We start from the raw sequence: 17,049 nt of genomic DNA on the forward strand, positions 1-17,049 counted from the left end.
ATCTACATAATTTTACTAACCATTGTCACCCCAATAAATTTAATTTAAAAAAAAGATTTTAGTGTTTCATTGCTGCACAATCTAGGCTATCCTAAAAGACAATTTTGTACATAATTCAAGACCAAGACTTGTCTAAAGTCACATATATTTGTACCTATATATATGTATGTGCATCATTTGTATACATGCATATGTATGTACATACATATTACATTTATGTGCCTCTATAAATTTCAAATTTTCAAAATGAATATCACACGGGCATCGTGAATAAATGACACAAGAGCCATAACCTAGAAAAGCAGGTCCTGGGAGCAGCATGATATCTGAACCTTAATGCTCATCCTAACTTTTTTCATGACTCACTAATCAGCTTGGCTCACTAAGTCTCTTACCCAGACTTGATCCCGTCATATGTCAGGGAAAGATCACTGTAATACCTGAGCCTGCTAAAACGCTTTTCTTCCAAGAAGATCAAAGCAAATGAAAGCTTCTTTTATTTAGCTCTTCTTATCACTTCAATGACAGGGTACATGTCAGGTAAATTATTCACATTTGATCAACTGAGAAAATGAGGTAGCAAAATGTGACATGACTGGTGGGATGGTATACAATGAGACAGTGTTGGAGCAATGTCCAAACCCATCTTCTCTCTCACTGTTTTCTCTCTATATCCTGTTATGATAGAGATAATTTGTGTTTTCATCATTTAAAAATATGATTTTATAAAACCCTATACTATCTCATAAAATAAATGTGTAATATAAAGGTTTCCTGATCATTTCGCCAATTCATAGCAAAATGGATTTTACCTATATATATCTGATTTTAATAATACCAGTGTAAATAACCTCCACTCCTTAAAAACTCCTAAAGCAGTAATTGAATGTCTCTAGTCACAAACCAATGGATTGTGATGCAAAATCCCCACACTCTTTTGATTGTTTCTGTAGAAAATGGCCAAACTCAGTTATCAGATCCTCATGCCTCATCAAATAATAGATTACTATGTGTGAGTACCCTCGTACAGGAGAGCCTGCTATACACTCCACACGCTTCCCCTACCATATCACATCACTCTCTCACCAACTTCTGGGAGTTAGGAAGAGAGGGTTGACCCAAAGGTGAATAATAGTTCTTTTACTTCTGGAACTCTGGTACATGTGTGACTATCTTTGTACACTCACAAAGCACAATCACTTTCTAAAGTCTTCTTCACACTACCCAGAGGTAAGACTTGACTAGTACCTGAAGGATGAATATATAGAAAGTGACAGTGCAATGATACTGCAGAGAGTTTGATAATGAATCAGCCCATGGGAGAACTGGAGAAGAGTTTTAGATTTTTGAGAATGTTAATATGAACAATAGTGACAGATAGAAATAGTTGTGAAATTATAAGTGAGGACAATCAGCACAGCCATTACAACAGCTTTTCTGATAATGAAAATGAATTTCTAGGCCGATCTGTTGTCTAAACTCTGGAAGAATAAGAAAGAGACATACAGCATATGGCTGCACAAATGGCACCCCCCAGGCCTGAGGGATTTATGGCACTCTGCAAGAGCCAGGGAGTTTTTAGAATTGTTATAACACAGTGATTTCTCATTACTCCAATAGCAATGTTAGTCATTTTCTGCCATGACAGCAGAATCCTCTCTAGGAAAGGAAAGATCCAGAACCCACAGAATCTGCTCCCCTGACTCTCTCTGTAAGTAGTCATAGGTTGGACCACCTTGACTTTCCTCCCTGCTTGGAGAATAAAGGATGCATTTCATTCCTTCATGACTCTCTGGACACATGAGCCATCACTTGCAAAAGTTAGCCAAGAATTATATTTTAAAACAGACCAGACAATGGAGAAGATAATCTTTTGATAGTCTTTTCTTCATATTGATTGCCCTAGTGAGGCACAAGAATTTCACAGGCCCCATGGCAGGATGATAGGGTTCTTGACTATGGTCTTTATAGTACTGATAATTTTAACATTTACAGAGAAGTCCAGTTTCACAAAGGCTTCCTAATGCAGACCAGCTATGGTTGAAAAGATTTGAGTAACACATGATGCCTGTGAAAAAACTGAACCTAGTTACTGGTACTTGTACATAAAACAATGGTGTGGCACAATATTATATTAGATGTGTATCATAAGATAAAGAAGCTCAATTATAACTGCTTGTGGTTTGGGGTGCTTTCAGTTAAGAGTGACAGATTTCCAAGCTACCTGGTCACCAGATAAATTGTATGCTGTGATTCAATTTTTTAAACTCAGAAACAGTTTCTACTGTATCAACTCATCTGAACCTACCAAGCTATATGGGGAGAATGCTTTCATTTAATAAAAGATATGGCAATCCTTGTACATCAAGAGAAATAATTCTGATGTGCAAATTGCCCTGTGAAACAAGTTCCAAACTAAAGATCATATTTTTAACTTGACCTGCCTAAAACATGCGTTTCATCTCTATATAAACTACGCGATTGGATGAGATGCAATTTTTTAAAGTAGCTATAAGTTGTATTTTAAACATATTCAATAGTTACTACATGAAATCAGTTTCTCAGAGAGACCTTACACTAATTTATTTCATACTTACATGTAGTGATCATTCATGTGTCACTATTAGATCCTCGTGTCACAGGATATAAAATATAAGAAGCCGTCAAATAATCTACCAACCAGAACATAGACTCCCATCCTTTGATGAATGAGTGCTCAACAAAACAGGCACATGCCTTTGAGGACCAAGATTTAAGATATGAAAAAGAAAATGTAAACTGTTCACAGCCACCCACTTTGCAAAGGCAAACGTTGACTTAGACACAGATTGTGGTCTCCTCTGACACCCGGTTATAGTGCTTTACGCAATAATGAATTTGGAGGCTCTTCTAAAAGTGGTAAATTATCCAACAGCTGGCCTACCAGATCATGCCTTGGTTGAAGATCAGAGCGAGGACGTTGCCACTGATGTCAAACTCCGTGTATGAAGGCTGGAGGAGACACAGACATTCCCTGGATTACTGCCTCACATAGTGAGCATTGAAAGGCTAGTGTTTCATGTTGCTGCATAGATATGCCTAAGCTCTCAAATACTGCCTTGCAGTGACTATAGCAGAATAGTCAATATAATACATAATGAGCAATAAATAAAATAATAAAGCTCCCTTTTTAACATAGTAAGTCTCATTTTAAAATGTTGTCATTCAATGCTGTGCAAGTGTGGTGAGACAGACTCCCATACAGTGCTGCTGGAAGTAGAAACTGGAGCAACCTTTTAGAAAAACAATTTGATGATACACATTAAAAGCTTTAAAAACCTCATTCTCTTTGACCCTGTTAAGTCTACTTCTAGGAATTTGTTTTAACAAAGTAATCTTAAATGTTGACCAATTTAAACAAGCTGTGAAAATGCATCTAAATATCTAACATTGTTTAAGTAAATACGGTGTATCTATATTATGACATATATTGCATCTAGTTACAATCACCGGTGGAAGAATATTTAAATACACAAGAGAAAATTACATTTTAATGTTGAACAAGAAATAGTATATAAAATCACACACTCATTATTTTTATCAACCCAATATGAAACTATGCATAAAGAAAAGACTTGAATGTAATCAGAAAAATTAAAAGTTATAATATGTGGATGATAGATTGTGGCTTTTATTTTCTTCCTTCAGTTTTGCCTATTGTAAAATATGTACCTTTTTAAATGTGAATTTCTTTTACAATAAAATAAATATAGAGACATACAATAAAGTTTAAGAAGTTATGCAACTCAATATCCAGTGTTTGTCTCCTAGATAATACCATGCTGCTTAGGGCGGCAGCACCAGGCTGTTTTTTGTGCAAAGTGGTCACCAATAGGAACGAGGTGGGTATCATTCCCAAAGCAGCCCATCCAAAGGCTTCCTGGTAACACATTAGGCATCCTAGAAGGGACACTTGCATTAATGGGATTAATACTAATTATCAAAGGCAATAAAACTGGCTTCTATTTAATTTGAATTAGAAAATAGGCAGGAGACGGACTAATTGCTAACAACACAAAAAGAGAACAGCAAAAAGAGGGGTGAGAGAACAAAGAGCCCAAAAAAGAAAGATCAAGGGAGTGGCAAGTCCCTGTTACTGCCCCAGATCCTCACATCTGCACGTGTGACTTCAGACTCATAATAACTTTCTCCCCAACACACACATGCACCACACACACACACACACACACACACACACACACACACACACAATCCAAGAACCCAAACATATATTTGTAAGAAGTTAGAACAGTTCTGTGATTTGGAACTCCAACAAAATTACCACAATATTTGAATGCTTTGCTCAAAAATTTCTAAAAACAGCTTTATCACTTTCCCAGAAGGCAGTAGGGCTCTCCCAGTCAACTGAAAAGCATCTGCAATGTGCCTAGTTAACAGATTCATGAAGTAAATAGCAAGAATGGCATAACAAGAAAGGTGAGAAAATAAGATAAAATGATAAAATGATACATAATAAAATAATACATAGCCCTGTTATAATAAGCAAGACAAATTAACTGGATAATTTCAACACACATTCATTTAAGATACTGTTAACAGATATACAATGTTTTACTAATTTGTGGATTATCTGCATAATGTTCACAAGATGCAAAAAAAGAGATTTGGTTGATATTTTCTGTCCTAAAATCAACAATGAAAAAAATGTGGCCTTTATGGAGCAAAAATGAATTGCTTCTAGTCATGAGAAACATTAATTCTGTGTCTTTCTCTTTCCAAGGGAGCACTTTGCTCTGAATCATCTCGTCTTCTCTCTTGGAGCCCTCTGAGATCACAAAACACATTTGATAAATGCTCAGTTGGGTGCCCTGCACCATCTATGGCCTTAGAGCAGCTCTTCCCTGTGTCAGTTCAAGTATCAAACACTCAACCTCGGCCTCTTCTGAAGAGTGTCATGATTATGACCACCAAACTATGAGAAATAGGGGCATCAGAAGGAGAAAAGAGAAGCAAGTGATTGAGGACCTATTTGAAGAAATTATGTCAGAAAGCTTCCCTAACCTAGCAAAGGAAATGAATATACAAGCCCTGGAAGCACAGAGAATCCCAAACCAGATGAATCCAAACAGGCCCACACCAAGACACATCATAATTAAAATGCCAAAGCTTAAAAACAAAGAAAGTATCTTAAAAGCAGCAAGAGAAAAGCAACTATTTACTTACAAGGGAACTCTCATATGATTGCCAGCTGAATTCTCAACAGAAACTTTGCAGGCCAGAAGGGACTAGCACAAAATATTCAAAGTGATGAAAAGCAAGGACCTACAACCAAGATTACTCTACCCAGCAAAGTTATCAGTTAGAATCAAAGTCAGATAAAGAGATTCCCAGACAAATAAAAAGCTAAAGGAGTTCATCATCACCATTATAAGGAATCTTAGAGGGACTTCTTTGAAAGCGAGAGAGAGAGAGAGACAGAGAGACAGAGAGACAGAGAGACAGAGAGAGAGAGAGAGAGAAAGGAAAAATATGAATAATACAATGGCAATAACTACATACTTGTATGTATCAACAATTACTTTAAATGTAAATGGATTAAATGCTCCAATCAAAAACAGAGTAGCTGAATGGATAAGAAAACAAAATCCTTACATATACTGCCTACAAAAGACTCACTTCAGATTGAAACACACCCACTGACTGAAAATAAAGGGATGGAAAAAGATATTTCATGATAATGAAAAAAAAAAACTGGGGTAGCAATACTTATACCAGACAAAATAGACTTTAAAACAAAGGCTATAAGAGACAAAGAAGGACCCAGTATTCCCACTTGTGGGTGTTTTTCCGAAGGAACCTCAAACGCTACTTCAAGGGGATGTGTGCATCCATATGTTCATTACAGTGGCCAAGATGTGGAGGCAGTCTGGGTGTTCATCTATGGATGAATGGATAAAAAGTAGGTGGTGCATATATACAATGGAATATTGCTCAGCCAGGGAAGAAAATGGATACTTGCCATCTGCAGTGGCATGGATGGATCTGGAGGGTATTATGCTACGTGGAGTGTCAGGCAGAGACAGTGAGATTTGGCTTATATATGGAATCTAAAGAACAAAACACACAAACGAAACAGAAACAAACTCACAGATACAGAGAACATTTTGATGGTTTCTAGATGGGAGGGGGTTTTGGGTCAAGGTGAAAAAGGTGAAGAGATTAAGAAGTACAGATTGGTAGTTACAAAATAGTCATGGGGATGTAAAGTAAAGCATAAGGAATATAGTCAAGAATATGGTAATCGCTATGTATGGTGTCAGGTGGGTACTAGACTAGTCAGGGATATCACTTCTTCAATTATATAAATGTCTAACCACTATATGATACACTTGAAATTAATATAAAATAATATTAAATGTCAACTGTAGCTGAAAAATTTTAAAAGGGAGGAAAAAGATGAAGGAGAATAAGCAGTTCAAATTTCCAGGTATAAAACAAATAAGTCATGGGATGTAATATGTGGCTTAGGAAATATAGTCAATAATATTGTGAGCATGGTACAGAGTCAGTTGCTGGACTTCTCATGGTGACACTTCTTTAGGTATATAAATGTTGAACAACTATGGTGTATCCCTGAAACAGATACAATATTGTATGTCAGCTAATACATATCCTTAAAAATAAAATGTTAGCTAGTTAAAAACAAACAAACAAACTACTTTGTAGAACAAAGAAAAAAATTATCTGTAAGCTGAATCTAGCTTGCAGGCCACCCAAGTTTGCAACTTCCCCTTAGGCTTTTCCATCTCTGCATCCCCTGTCACCCAGCACAGAGATGTGCTCATGATGTTTTGCACCTAGTAGGCACTCAGCCGTGTAAGCTGTCCATTTGATGGGCCAATGAATATCGGATCCATGTCAGAGATCCATCATCCAATGTTACTGTTTTAAAACTTGTTTTGATACTGAACTTCTGTCTGAAGAGCCTTCCAAAAGCAACATGGAAGAAAATTCTTTCTCTGTGATCTAAAACAGGAACTTGTCTTTTTTCCTGTACTTTGTACTAACTCAAGAGCACTGTCAGCACTTAATAAATAATAAATTAGTCATTTAATTACAGCTTTTATGCATCCAGGTCATGTTGAAGCAAAATTTTCTAGCACTTAAGAAGAAACCAGTAAGGGATAAAAGGCAAGCATATGCCAAGTGATAGTCTAACAACAACAACAACGAAAATGGCAATTTTTATGTCTGCTTCAGACAAGCTGAATCAGGCAAGGAAAATAGATATGAAACCAAGCCAGCTGAATACCTCATAGCAAGGGATGGGAAAGCAATACAACATCCTGGATCTATAGCATTACCTCACTGTCGTCCACCAAAGAGCATTACCTAACTGCTTTTGGCTTGTCTGAGAGGCACTTTCAGTAAGGGTGATAGAAATGACCTAATAAAAGGTACGATCCCAAAGTCAGATGGCCAGGCAGAGGATCTAGGCTGGAGTCTTGAAAACAGTTCCACATGTAGGACTTGTCCTGAGACTAGAGGGCATGAGACAGAAGGGAGATCAGCAATAAAGGATATTCCTTCACTAGTGAGGAGAGAAACACCATTGGCTCAACAGTACTAAGCCAGAGATGACTCCATGGGCACCTTCCTGGGAGCAAGCAGAATTCTGTCAATAGATGGTGTTGCCTTGGTGGTACTAGAATGCAGAGGTTCAGTATTGAACCAGCCAGTCAACACATAACATCTACCATGTGACAAGCAGAGTTCTAAGTATAGAGGTCAAGGCCTCTGTTTTCATTGAGTTTTCATTCTAACAGAGGGAGACAGATAAGCATATTTGAAAAAGAAAATGTCAAGTAGTTATATATGATACAAAGAAAATGAAACAGTGTTTTGAAACTGAGAGTGTCTGGTAGGCAGGCTGTCATAGATTGGATGGTCAGAGAAGAGCTCTAAGGAGGTGTGACACATTAGCTGAGTCCTTAATGACAAGAAGGAATCAGCCATGACAAATTTTAAGAATCTACACTCCTAGAAGGAGGAATAGCTAGCTCAAAAGCAAAGATCATCTTGTGTTTGGGCATAAGAAAGAATCCCAACATTTGTGGACTTCACAAAGAAAGAGCAATAGTGGTAGGAAAAGAGCTCAGAGGGAAAGAAAAGAAACAGATCATATAAGATATGGAAAGCCCTAGCCAGGCATTTAGAATTCCTTCTAAGTACTTACAAAGCCACTGGAGGATTTTAAGCAAATGAGTACTACCAACTTCCTAGGTCATATTTCCCAAAATGACTCTGTTGCCACCCTCGAACTTCAATGGGGGAACCTGGGGTTGAACTTAGCGGGTAAGCTCGTGATGGAGCTCAGAAAAACCTGTGCTGTTGTGAGAAATTTGCCAGTCAATTTGACAGAATTCAGCTCCACCAGTTGCCAGACCCCTATCAGCTCCCTGGGCCTTTCTCAAAAGTACCATGACCCCCTGCTTGTGTCTCTGCTGAGCTCTTATTAGCCTGTGAGCTTTATGAAGTAAGCACCATATTTACTGAATCCTTTTATCACCCAATGTACTGCACAGTGATGGGCATACTGTCCAGGAGTTTGTTTAGTAGAATTCAAAGGAATTAATGGAATGTGTGTCTTGCTTCTTGAAATGCCAGCAAGCTTCATGGGGAGGGAGTTGACTATAGGTCCAAGAGTTATTGAGTTCACCATTTTAATTGACAGGTTAAGATCCATTGCTTTAGCCATCCTGTAGTAATTTATGAGAATATTGTCAGCCATGATACTCAAGTCCGACACTCTCTGAATTAAAGCTGTGCTCATTTAGTCTTCATTGACTGTAGTCCCCCCTTCTCTGCAGTGTCGCTTTCCATGATTTCAGCTATCCACAGTCAATCGTGGTTCAAAAATACTACATGTAAAATTCCAGAAATGAACAATTTGCAAGCTTTAAATCTCCTACCATTCTATGTAGTGTGACGCAATTTCGCACTATCCTGCTCCATCCCGCCACAGATGTGAATCATCCCTTTGTCCAGCATACGTGCACTATACACTTCTTGCCCCTTAGTCACTTAGTAGTCATCTCGGTTACCAGGTGCACTGTCAGGGTATCAAGTGCTCATGTGCAAGTAACCCTCATTTTACTTAATAATGTCTCCAAAGCACAAGAGTAGTGATGCTGACAATTCAGATATGCCAAAGAGAAGCTGTAAAGTGCTTCCTTTAAGTGAAAAGGTATGCATGTTTAGGGGGAAAAAAACCCAAAAAACATAGTATAGATAGGGTTCGTTATTATTGCAGTTTCAGGCATCCACTGGGGGGTCTTGGAATGTATTCTCTGTGGTAAGGGGGGACCCTATTGATATCTAAAAAGGCAATCCCAGCCCCTAAATTCTGAGATGTCTTCTTCTTGCATAGTATGCAAACAATGAAACACAAAGTAATAATTTGATAAGAGAGAAATGAATATCATACTTACATATCCATATTCCAAATCCCAGCACCAGCAGTAATTGCAAAATCTTACAAAACATGCTCTGAGAAAGTCCCCAACGAGGATTGTGACATAGGTGGTCAAAACATCAGAAACAGTCAGCCGCACAAATTCCTGTTGAGATAATATCTGCATTAAAATTTACATTTCTCTCTTCAAATAGTCCTAATGTTGACATCAAATTTGCTATGTTTCTAAATGGTATTAATATGGAAATTGCAATTAAAGGCAAAAAACTAATTAGGTACCTCTAGCAAATGAAGAATGTTCACCCCTATTTTATTAATCTAAAAATAATTATTTTCTGTTCCAAAATTACTGTATCAAAAGTCGTCGTACTGAGAAATTTTTATAAGCATGACACAAGAACCCAAAATGGGAAAATATTGATCACACAGAAGTTTAAAAATTAATCTGACAAGGAGCAATATTTATAAAGGTAAAAGACAAATTTAGAAATAAGTACTTTCAGCATATATGATAGCAAATTAAGTTTTCCTAACATTAAAAACTTTTACAAATCGGTATGACAATAGATGGTTGATCCAATTAGGGGGAAAAAAATGAGGAAATATCACAAATAAGAAATCCACAGAAGGAAATATACAGTCAATTAAAACATTCAAAAATACTTAAACCTCACACACACAAAAATAAAAATTAAAACAATGAGTTGTCCCCTCGGAGTGATATTTAAAAATCCATGCCTCCCTCCCCATATTGGTGAGTATGATGTAATAGGCAATGTTATACAATAACGGGAAGTTAGACTGGCACAATGTATAGAGGGAAATTTGTGAAGATCCATCACATTTTAAAGTGTGTGGAATTTGACCAAGGAAATTCATTTCCAGAAATGGAATGTGGGTGCTTCTCTCAACTCGCTGACAAGGGCAAGCTTCCCTATAAGAAACTCTCAGATTCCATGCATCTCATTCTTGTAGTGCTTTGTTGCCATTGTAAATTTGTAATTTTTGCGTAATTATTTAATTAGTGGCTTTGTTCCCCCAACAGATTGTAATTTCACAGGGGAAGAGAACTGGCCCTCCTGTTACCCCCTCCACCTCTAGAATCTAGCACTTAGCACATAGTCAATAAATATGGAATGAATGACTGAGGGGTAGTAAGTTCATGCAGTTGTTTCTGGCCATAACTTTTCTCTTCCCTACTCTTATTTTCTGTTTCATTCCCCAGGCAATTTGAGTTCAGATTCTAATAATTAGCATCAATTAGAGGTAGGCTACATGAGGGCTATTTTTAGGTTTCCACTGACAGGTCAGGAAGACTTGCTCAGGTAAGAGAAAATTTCAGAGTGTCTTTGAAGTCCTCCCCATCTGCCTAAGCACCCTCATTCCAATGGCTGGAATTCTATTTTTTCCTAAGCAGTGTCCTAACGTACACATAAAATAGCAGAAGAGGATTAAATATTATATTAAAATGTAAAAATATCATTCATGTTTCATAGGAGGAACACACCACTTTGTAAGAAAGGGAATCCCCAAAACAGTGGCCTGGTCCATCTTGGGGACATCATCCAATCCCAGACCCAGCATGCTAGTCAGGAGGGGAGCATGGTCTCCACACAGGCTTCCTGTTGAGCTCTGAGCACCACACCTAATAACTTCAGACTCATGACATTTAGTTAAAATTTCCGGGCAGCTTTGATCAGTAAACCTAAGTGAATCATTCACAGGTAAAGGGAAAGCAATAGGCAAGAGCTTCGGGCTGCAGATATTCCATGGCAGGAGTTTGAAGAGTATGTGTTGATGCTAATCATATTTCTGGGGGGAAATTCAGTACAATGGACAAAGACATAAACTCTAATGAGATTCTGGAGGTTAAATTTGGGCTCCTGTCATTGACTTCTTTTGAGGTCTCAAGCAAATTATTTTACCTTTCTAAGTCATAGTCTCTTCATCTATAAAATGGGGATAATAATATAGTGCTTGGCACATTAGAGGCATTCAATACATTGTTATCTTCAGCGGTTGGCTGCTTTCTCTCCTCCCCTAAAATGCAGACCTAAGTATATAGCTTCAAATAGCTGTCTCCCAAGAATAGCTCTGCTGCCTACCTATCCAATGTCACTGGACATGAGACGAAATGACTACATCTTGAGATTCCCTGGAATGATAAAGAAACCACCAGATTATCTTATGTTCAAACTCAAAGAGAGCTTTGAGTCCCACAGTATCCTTGAGAAAAAACAAAGCAGAAGAAACCCATGAAGGAGATGAGGGACCATCTGGAATGTTCTCATAGAATGAGTCTTTGGGGATGCATCTGCAATATTACATGCAAAACAGCTGCCTTTACTAACTCTTCTACAGTCACTTTTTCTTTAAGTGGCTAAAATAAATGTTTTCAGGTACATGGATATAGATAGCGATCGCTTACAGGCCAGAACTTCCCCGCACTCGGGGTTTTTTATGTCCCCTGTGTTCTCTTTGTCCCCATGGATTCTACCTCCCTCATCAACATTCCATTCAGAACCACAACCCCTTCCCTCCGGTGGCTCCTGCAGACGTTCCCCAAGTGCTGAATGCTCCTTTAGAGAAAGGAGGGTAAAAGGGAAGGGGAAAGCCATCAAGTGGCAGTAAGGAAAGATGATGAAGGAAGGAAGAGCACTACAAACAGGATTTTTTTTTTAAAGGACAAAACTACCAGCATGGTCCATGGGCTTCCAAGAAGAAGAATTAAATAAGTGACTTTTCCTTTATTTTAACTGAGTATGTGTGGGAATATCACAGGTGCGTCTGCATAATCAGAAACATAAGTATTCTCCTAGATTGCACTCGTATTCACATCTAATTAATCATTGCCTCATCCCCAGAAATGAACAGCCCCAATCTTACTCTTTACAGTTAGTCCTATTAATTCTGTTTAATAGGTGTTTGCCTAGTAAAAGGTAGGTTTCCTAGCCGTCATGCCAGTCTGCATTGTAGGATGTACAGAAGAGAACACCTCAAACTCTTCGAATGTGTGAAAACTATACTTCTTGTTTTTTTCATTTCTCTCAACTTCTACTAAAGATTTAGGGAAGAGCTTAGATGTAATCAAACAGACTCAGTATAACCAGACTTTGCTTCAAGGAGCCTTGAAGCACAGAAACATATATACTCCTATGTATTCCTTTCCTATTGGTTCTGTAACAAATTACCACAAGCTTAGTGGCTTAAAACAACACAAATGTATTTTCTTACAATTCTGGAGGCCACAGTTTAAAACCAAGATGCAGGCATCAGGGAGAATTCTGTTTCCTTGTCTTTTCCAGCTTCCAGAGGCCTCCTGCATTCCTTGGTTCATGGCCCCCTTCCTCCATCTTTAAAGCACATCACTCCAAACTCTGGTTGCACTGTCACATCTAGTTTTTCTGACTTTGACTCTTTTAATTTTCCTTGTTGTTTCATGAGGCCCATCCACATAATCCACGATAATTTTCCTATTCCAAGACCCTTTATTGAATCACATCAACAAAGTCCGTTTTGCCCTATAGGGTAACATATTAACAGGTTCCCGGGATTAGGATGTGGACATCTTTGAGGGGCTATTATTCTGTCTATTACACTGTGGATCACAAGCACCTCTCTGCGAAGTGTAGGCAGCTTTGATTTCATTCCTTATAATTTATTATTTCATATATTACATGTTCCTATAAACATGTATAAAATGTGCATGTCTGAAAATTAAGTATTTAATAATAAGTAACTGAAAAGACAGGGGTTTATCAGGTCCCTGAAAGCTTAAAAAATAAAGTAAAATAAAATCTTTAATTATGCTTTTTGGACTCAGTCGTCAATGCTATGTTCTAGCATTATATACATTGTCCATATTTTTTTTTCCACAATTGAACCACAGTTGATTGGCTTAAGTCCAGTGAGCATCTGATAGAGAATGCGGGCATCTAATGATATCCATATTTGTTTAAATTATATGAGTTTTATAAGACTAATGTTAATTTTCAATTTTCCTTTTATCTTACAAAAAATAAATACACAGCAAAAATTATTTAAATAATTTCACAAAGACCACATTCCTGCCGAAACTGAACTGTCATCTGACAGAGAAGTATGACATATTTTTAAAATTCAATGATGAAGCCAAGTCCAAAATTAGTTTATAAAATGCACATTAAAAGTGTTAATTCTAATGAGATAAAATTAAAGTCTTTTTAAAATATAAATTGTATCTGTATAGAACTAAGGGATCCAAAGTAGATTTTTTACTTTTTTATTTTTTTATTTTTTTTGGTTTGGTTTCCCTTATTGGACAGAAAGCCATATAGAACATTATTTCTTTTCTCTGATAAATTACTAGTTTTGGATTGGGGCCATTTATGCAATCATCATGAAAACAACTAACCTAAGATTCTATTTCCTTTAATGCTTAGGAGACAGCTATTTGACAAAATTGACATTACTGAAATTACAATAGAGTTCCATTTAAATATTCTCTTGGGTCTGTATCTAAATCCAGGTACCTTATTACAACACAAATAGATAGTAAACACCTCACTCTATTTGAAAATCTTCCTTTATATGCAACTGTGAAAAGGGTGTAAGAGTAGAACTTACCTCAATGGATGGATGTGAGGACTGCATGAGATGATATATATAAAATTCACAGCCAGCACATGGTAAGATTCAATAAATCTCAGCTATTTTTTTATTAGTAAGCAATTAAAAAAAAGGGCCACACTTATGGAAGAAATATTGACTGTGCCCTTTTTTAATCCATTAATTGTCACGCACTTCTGTTTGTGATATTACCTGTCCCACCATTGTTTCCCAGCAGGGTCCTCGAGGTACATCTGCAGGGTGTACAAAAAAGGGTGCGGCAGTGCCATTTCCAGTGACTGATGAATTGTAGGCCTTGATCATGTTGGCTTCCCATATGGTAATATTGGCCTTTACTAGCTTCTCCTCTTCGATCTGGAAGAGGAGATGGAAACAAAAATGAAGACAAAACAGATTGCATGTCTGGCAAACTTGACACTGGGAATGTAATAACATGCTGACAGCAACAACAATCCAGGCACAAGATTTACCTTGTTGTAAATCTCATCCATCAAGGCAAGAATAAATACATACAAGTTGCCTAAAAGAAGAGCAAAAATGCGTCCCAGTAGCCATTTCAGAGCAATGAGGGGATGGTAGTCTTCCAATTCAGCAAATAAGTCAAACAGTGTCGGACAGAACATCCCCAGGAGGGACATGACCATGTTCATCTACAAGAAGACACAAGGGATGAACTAGGTTAATGGTGTTTAGGCATTGTTATTCCTAACTTTATAAGACTCCACAACTTATAAGATTCAAGTTAGATTCCTTTGATGTTTTATAATACTAACTAAAGAAGATTGTATCATGAATTTTTTAAATTCAATCTTAATAACACATCAAAGACAATATTCAACTCACATTCTCAAGGTGTGCGTGTATATGAACTTGTGTATGTACATTTCCAGTAGTAATAGTCTTTCTTGGTATAATGAAGATGTGATTGATATTACTCTCTATCCAAAGAACATGTATTTTTCTACGTGGTAACCGATTCTGATAATCGCAGCAATATTTCCAAAGGAAATGGAAAATGATCTGCTTCAGGAATGAGGCACAAACTGGAAATACTAATTTGACAACCATCAGCATATGGGCTAGTTGAATCAGTTAGAATGAATGAATTCCTTGAGATGGGCTCAAGACTAAATGCTGCATTTTGGAAAACTCAAACTTTCAGGAGGGGGAAAAAAGGAATGGGTTTTATCAAAGAAAACAGAGGACATACATAAAAAAAAAAACAAAAAACAAGCAGAATACATAGCATCATGTTATTGAAGCCACTGAAGCCATGGCAAAAAAACGTTTCAAAACAAAAAAGAACTTGACTTACAATGCCAAAGGCAAGAGGATGATAAGGGGAGAGGGAGAGGGAGAGACAGAGAAACAGGACCATTAAGAAATGTGGTCCTCACAGAGCAGAATGGAGGGGATAGGTAAAGAGTGGCCTTATTTAATATTCTACCATAGAAGCATAACCCACAAAAATCTCAAACATTAAGTTCTAAGCACATAAAAAGTATGCAGAGACGAACTTCATTTTTTTCCCACCACCCAAGGGTGTCAGGGTCTTGCTGTGCGAATTCTTGGGATCGCTTCACAGCCCAAAAGATGAGGTATCCACTCGCAGCAAGTGTTAGAAACACGAAGAAGTTAGCAAGAAACCTCAGGAATCTGATCAAGTGGACATTTTCTTCTATTTCGCCCGCTCTTTCTTCCAATATGGCTTCCTGTACCCAATCAAAACAGAGAAAAACAGAAATATCTGAGCTACAAAAGAATCAACTCAGGTATTAATTTGGCAAACATCGGAATCTGAGGAACGAAAATGTAAACTACATCTGGGATTCCACAAATCACTGAAAATTGCCAGCAAGTGAGAACAAATGAGAGAAAGAAGGAAGAATTCTTACAACCTCGAAGTGATCCAGTACTAGTATTCTAAATTCTCTTCCATTACAGTTTTTTAAGTCATAAAATAATACTTTAAAGTCATTTTAAATACTGAGCTAATTTATTCCTGTAAATATTGAGCATTGTTCTGTTATATAAAATATCCGATTCTGATTACCACCAGTAACTGTTGCCTGTTTCAAGCCAATGGCATTATTTGCATACCAAATTTAGAGAAGAAATAATGCTGCCATGGGTCATCAGATATTTTCCAGTCATAATCAGAACACTGCCCAGATCCTGGTAGGCAGAAATGATGAATTAATCTTTCTTTTAATTGTCAAGATACTTCACTAGATAAACTATATGTAACAGCTCCAATTTTACTCTTGGAAATACAAAGAAAAGGCTCTTGAAGTTGGCACCTTTACCTTGAAGTTCATTGTGATAGAATTGAATTTATTGTCTGCTGTTTCAGGATTGCCAATCAGGAAGTCCCAGCTGGTGAACACCTTCCAGCTGAAGTTGAAAGTGTTGTCATCACCACCATCATCACCAATATTTTGGGTCATTCTGTAAAAACAGAAGTTTAATCCAGCAACCAGAATACAAAAGAGAAAGGGAGAGAGTAGAGGGTGGCTAAATATAATTATAGGTAAATTGGAGAAGCAATATCTAAAAGACATATATTTTCAAACAAATTGCTCTTAATAACCAGAAAATAGAAGTTTATATTTAAATTTTGTTTTTAAACTGTGAATTTTCCAGGTCTTCAAGCTTAAAAGACTACTAAGCATTAATGATTTTAAGAATTAAATAGGTTATATGAAAATACATATTCTTTATTTGTTTCCCTAAACTGTTTTCTTAGCCTCATATACTTGGTTTTAAACCTTTTGTGGGATGAGCATCTCTTTAGAAATATGAAGAAAACCACTGGATTCCTCCCCAGGAAAAAAAAAAAAATATGGATAGGCTCAGACCCCTTGAAGCCTCGGAATGGACTAACCAAGGTCAGATCAGGAAACTCCTGCATATATTTCAATTCCCCCTGGAGTCTCCTCCTAAAGAGGGATTACACTGAACGCATG

The 17,049-nt window shown here is 37.2% G+C and overlaps 1 protein-coding gene across 8 annotated transcripts in view; it reads right to left on the reverse strand.

Moving 5' to 3' along the window:
- Positions 1-17,049, reverse strand: part of TMC1 (transmembrane channel like 1) — a 242,620-nt gene that overhangs the window by 18,584 nt on the left and 206,987 nt on the right. For all 8 annotated transcript variants that reach the window (XM_019736715.3, XM_088793258.1, XM_074330566.2 and 5 more), the window contains 6 exons: positions 16,390-16,531; positions 15,601-15,795; positions 14,554-14,733; positions 14,276-14,437; positions 9,492-9,620; positions 2,924-2,991 (listed from right to left, as the gene is read on the reverse strand). In XM_019736715.3, coding sequence (XP_019592274.1) covers positions 2,924-2,991; positions 9,492-9,620; positions 14,276-14,437; positions 14,554-14,733; positions 15,601-15,795; positions 16,390-16,531 — 876 coding nt within the window. The remainder of the gene's footprint in view (positions 1-2,923; positions 2,992-9,491; positions 9,621-14,275; positions 14,438-14,553; positions 14,734-15,600; positions 15,796-16,389; positions 16,532-17,049) is intronic.

Source organism: Rhinolophus sinicus, chromosome 16 (assembly GCF_057876585.1).
Source record: "Rhinolophus sinicus isolate RSI-liver-muscle chromosome 16, RSI-T2T, whole genome shotgun sequence".
NCBI lineage: Eukaryota > Metazoa > Chordata > Mammalia > Chiroptera > Rhinolophidae > Rhinolophus > Rhinolophus sinicus.